Source organism: Ceratina calcarata, unplaced genomic scaffold (genome assembly GCF_001652005.2).
Source record: "Ceratina calcarata isolate Rehan_Ccalc_2016 unplaced genomic scaffold, ASM165200v1 scaffold546.2, whole genome shotgun sequence".
In the NCBI taxonomy this organism is placed as follows: Eukaryota; Metazoa; Arthropoda; class Insecta; order Hymenoptera; family Apidae; genus Ceratina; species Ceratina calcarata.
In genome coordinates this window covers 871,883-875,894 of record NW_017176634.1, presented here as the reverse complement: position 1 = coordinate 875,894, position 4,012 = coordinate 871,883, and the positions used below count along the sequence as shown (strand labels likewise).

The window sequence follows — 4,012 nt, the reverse complement described above, 5'->3', positions numbered from 1 at the left end:
GTTGAGCGCGGGCCCTACGCGTGCTCTCATTGGTCATAGTTTTTCATTAATAATTCAAAAATCATGCCTCACTTTGTATTTCGTCAAAGGAAATTGTTGTTCAGAAACACCTACAGAATAATCCCTTTTCGGATATAACACTTTTTCTGGGACACCCTGTATAACGCATATCTACTTGGATGTAATTTACATTTCTTTTATATGGAGTACGAGAATTATTTATTACTCTCCGATTTATTCGTCCATAATAGTTATTATTTATTATTTCCTGCGAGACGTATTGAACTCGAATATTAATTTCATTCTATGAAAAGGCTTCACGCGAAACGTGAACGAGTCCCGTTTGATTTTAACTTTTGCAATTGACGTGATAGATTATTTAATGGTTCGCTGTCGACTGTTTAACGTCCCTCGCTTTGAAAGCCTGAACAAAAAATACCCGTATAACGTTTGTAATTCTCTTCGCCAACACCTGATTCCTCTTTTTTTTATCTCGTTGTACAATTTTTTTGCAGTTCCGGATACAAAAAATCTCTCACAAAATGGTTAATTGATACAAAGCCTGCGAATCAAACGAGAGGAAAAGCTATTGATCGGAAATACGATTGTTTCGATATAAAAGAGCGAAACTTCATCTTTATTGTACGATTGACCTACCGGATGCAAATGGATTTGCAGTTAATTGACGATATTTCTTCTTTTCGGGGAAACGCGGTTTCCAGCTTGCGATCAATCGTGCAGGGTAAATCGAATTTCTCGAGAATTTCGGGAACTTCATCGGGAACAGGATACCCCACCGGTTTAACTAGATATGGTATATGTACGCACTTGTATGTATGCGAACGAATAAATTCAGAGCGAGCCATGTACCTGCGAACTGCTGATGAACAAACAAGTTTCTATGGATGAATCGGTTAGTCCTGGCACTAAAACATCTTCTAGAAAATTGAAATCTACCATCGATGAAAAATTGACGATCAACGAGTTACGACAGGTGTTCTGTCGACTTTTGTAAATGTAGATGTATGAAAGAAATCAGGCGTACGAATTGATAAAATTAATTATAATTACTCTCGAAAGTCAATATTAAATCAATAAATCATGAATCATCATTTAAATATACGTACGACGTTCATTAAAATATTATTCGATTTATTAATTAGATTATATTTGTATGATTAATCAGGCTGTGAATATAATTAATATGTATGTTATAGTGAATTATTTGCAATTGTAACACAAAGCGTAGCCGGATGCAATCTGCATGCAACCTGGGCTTCAGGAACACGAATCCCTACGGATCAATAACAATACAACTATTCCTGCATTTTTCATTTCTCGCTCGTCCATGACTCGTTATAATTGGATTAAAAACTTACTTTAGGATCGACCTGTACTGATTCGTTGGAACTGTACTCAGCTACTGCCTGTCTTGCAACTTGATAACCTGTAGTTCAAACAAGTGACTTAAGGAAATTGCACTATCAATCAACTGATTATAAGGAGAAACAAAAGTGCCAGATTAATTACCTGTACTGGGTGCATATCCATTGTACAATTGGGTAGTGAGACTGTCTTGAACAGCCTCGAGTACTTCTTTAGGTAATTTCAAATTACCAAAAGTTGTAGGATCACCTGAAATTAGAGAATATAATAATAAAAGTTTCATGTTCATTTTTAATAATGTCTTTTATCCAAACAGATTGGGCCACAGTAATACTTAAACAGTTTGTCAGAGTTATATTTCACTTATTTTTTACACAATTTCCAACTCTGTTATATTTCTTATTATTAATAAAATTGTTCAAATTACATAAAAACAGTCTTGACAACTTTGTTATAATTACAAAATATGAGGTATTAATTTTGGATAATTATGCCATTATGATATTAAACTAACTAGAAATATAATCACATTTTCATAATAATGCTCTCTTCGATGAATCTTGATAAACATATTTCCACATATCTCGAATGAAGATTCAGCGTTTCAAACGGAATGGTCGTGATTATCATAATCCCAGTTGCAAAATGCATTAACAACGTTCAGGGGAGAGTTTCGAACGAGCCGCGATGTTGTTAACAAACGAAATGTGAAAAAAGGAGCAGTGAGCCTGAACTAATTATACGCGAACAAACCGCGATAAGCGGCGAGCACGAAATTATCTGGTCTCACGAAATTCCCAACCAATTCCAGAAACTCGTAATGAAAAGCCGTTCCGTCTGTCTCTGTACCGTGCAATTTTTTTTTTTAAATATTTCCTGAAATTAAACACCGCAGTTATATCAGTCGACAGGGGAACGTATTAATTCTCGTGCTACGCATCTCTCGTTTTCAAACGTATCTGCTATATACCATGATTAAAAAGCAGAAGCTAAAAGAATCCTTATATTTATTTTTCGATTAATCAATATTATTCTTATGGTAGTTTTATTTAGGTCTGTTTAATCAAGTAATTCAAATAATCGTCAATGTAATAGGATAATTCTAAAGGAGAAATAGTCTCACCGATAGATAATGCAATCAGTTTTTTTGCCGGATTAGGCTCGACCACGAGGCTCTCCACGATTGATCTAATGGGGTTGTGAGTCCTCCGCGCGATGTCCGACGCCTGGACGTTCCATCCCTCGCGAATGTTCGACATTTCGAATTTGATAATTTCGGAGGGTTGCATCAAATTTCCCTCGGGTTCCTCTATGACTTCGGGATTCACCTCGTCCCCAGGATCGATCACCAACCAGTCAAATATCCATCCGTGCGGAAATCCGATCTCAATTGTTACAAATTCGATCTTATGGAATCGTTATCTTATCGGATAGATTAGCAAACGATAATCCTTAGACGGACGGTGTTCCATTACTGAGAGCAGATCTGTTCTGAGGTCTGTCAATAATACGAAATGTTCTACTGCAGACCGGAGCACAGGTGAACCAGTCGGATTGGTCGACTAGTCTCCACACCTTCTTTTATAGTCAATTTGAATGAATTCTGTGCTTACGTAGATCGACAGCCTTGAGCAAGTTCCCATATCGCTTTATTGTCACGCGTTTGGAGAAACGATCGGTCTGATCATTTCCGTAATCAGATGACAAGATGTGATACGTTCGATTCTCATCATAAGAGACATGTGTCTATTAAATACGCATATTAATTATATACGTATAATACGAAATATGCATATTTCTAGATCAAATAAAAACTTCTATTGTTTTCATCATGAATAAATAAAATAAATTTTCAAAATTAACAGAAAAATTTATATTCCATCATATTAATAAATTTTAGAAGCAATAGAAATTATAGAACTGTACGTACCATTTATGCTACCTAATTATAGGTATGTCCACATATTCCTTGACATTTTTTATGTTAATTCGACATTCAAAAACAGTCAGAATTTCCACGAGACAGGCACGTGTTTGCGATACAGGTTCAATGGGATAAATATGATTTGCGGAGAGAACTCGCATAACTTAAGGGAATAGACACGAGTTATGGTAAATGCCGCGCAGTTAGTGGAGCTCGCTTGGAGGCTGGAGGACGATCGAACCGGTCGGATTGGTCGATTAGACTCCACACCTTCTTTCATAGTTTATTCAAAATTCTTCGCTGACGTAGATCGACAACTCTTGGCTAGTTGCGATCTTGTTGTCAACTTAACGTTGGCCCGACCTTCCGTTTTAAGTCTCTTGTTATGAACAATATTTGTTCCTTGTTTGTACAGAAATGTAAATTGACTGCACTCATTGTGAATAAGGTTTTGTTTGATAAACAAATCGGAATACCCACTAGGACTGTTACCTATTTTTTAATTTGGATGATTGAAAAATTGCAGAACGATTGTCGATTGTACGGTTGTTGAACTTATTGAAATTTATTTCCCAAACTTTCCAAATATTGCCGTTTCCTAACAGTCGAATGTTTACGCGACGGTCGATTTATAATTCAAATCATTTGTTAAACAATAATTTCGACAATGTTACAGGAAATTTGCGACGTTGAAATCAATTT

General features: G+C 36.0%; 1 protein-coding gene across 1 annotated transcript in view; it reads right to left on the bottom strand.

Moving 5' to 3' along the window:
• Tat (Tyrosine aminotransferase) overlaps positions 1 to 2,949 on the bottom strand; it is a 12,151-nt gene extending 9,202 nt beyond the window's left edge. Inside the window, exons 1-3 of the mRNA XM_018031070.2 lie at positions 2,510 to 2,949; positions 1,531 to 1,635; positions 1,380 to 1,447 (exon numbers count right to left, since the gene is read on the bottom strand). Coding sequence (XP_017886559.1) covers positions 1,380 to 1,447; positions 1,531 to 1,635; positions 2,510 to 2,675 — 339 coding nt within the window. The 5' untranslated portion in view covers positions 2,676 to 2,949. The remainder of the gene's footprint in view (positions 1 to 1,379; positions 1,448 to 1,530; positions 1,636 to 2,509) is intronic.
• Between the last annotated feature and the right edge of the window lie 1,063 nt (positions 2,950 to 4,012).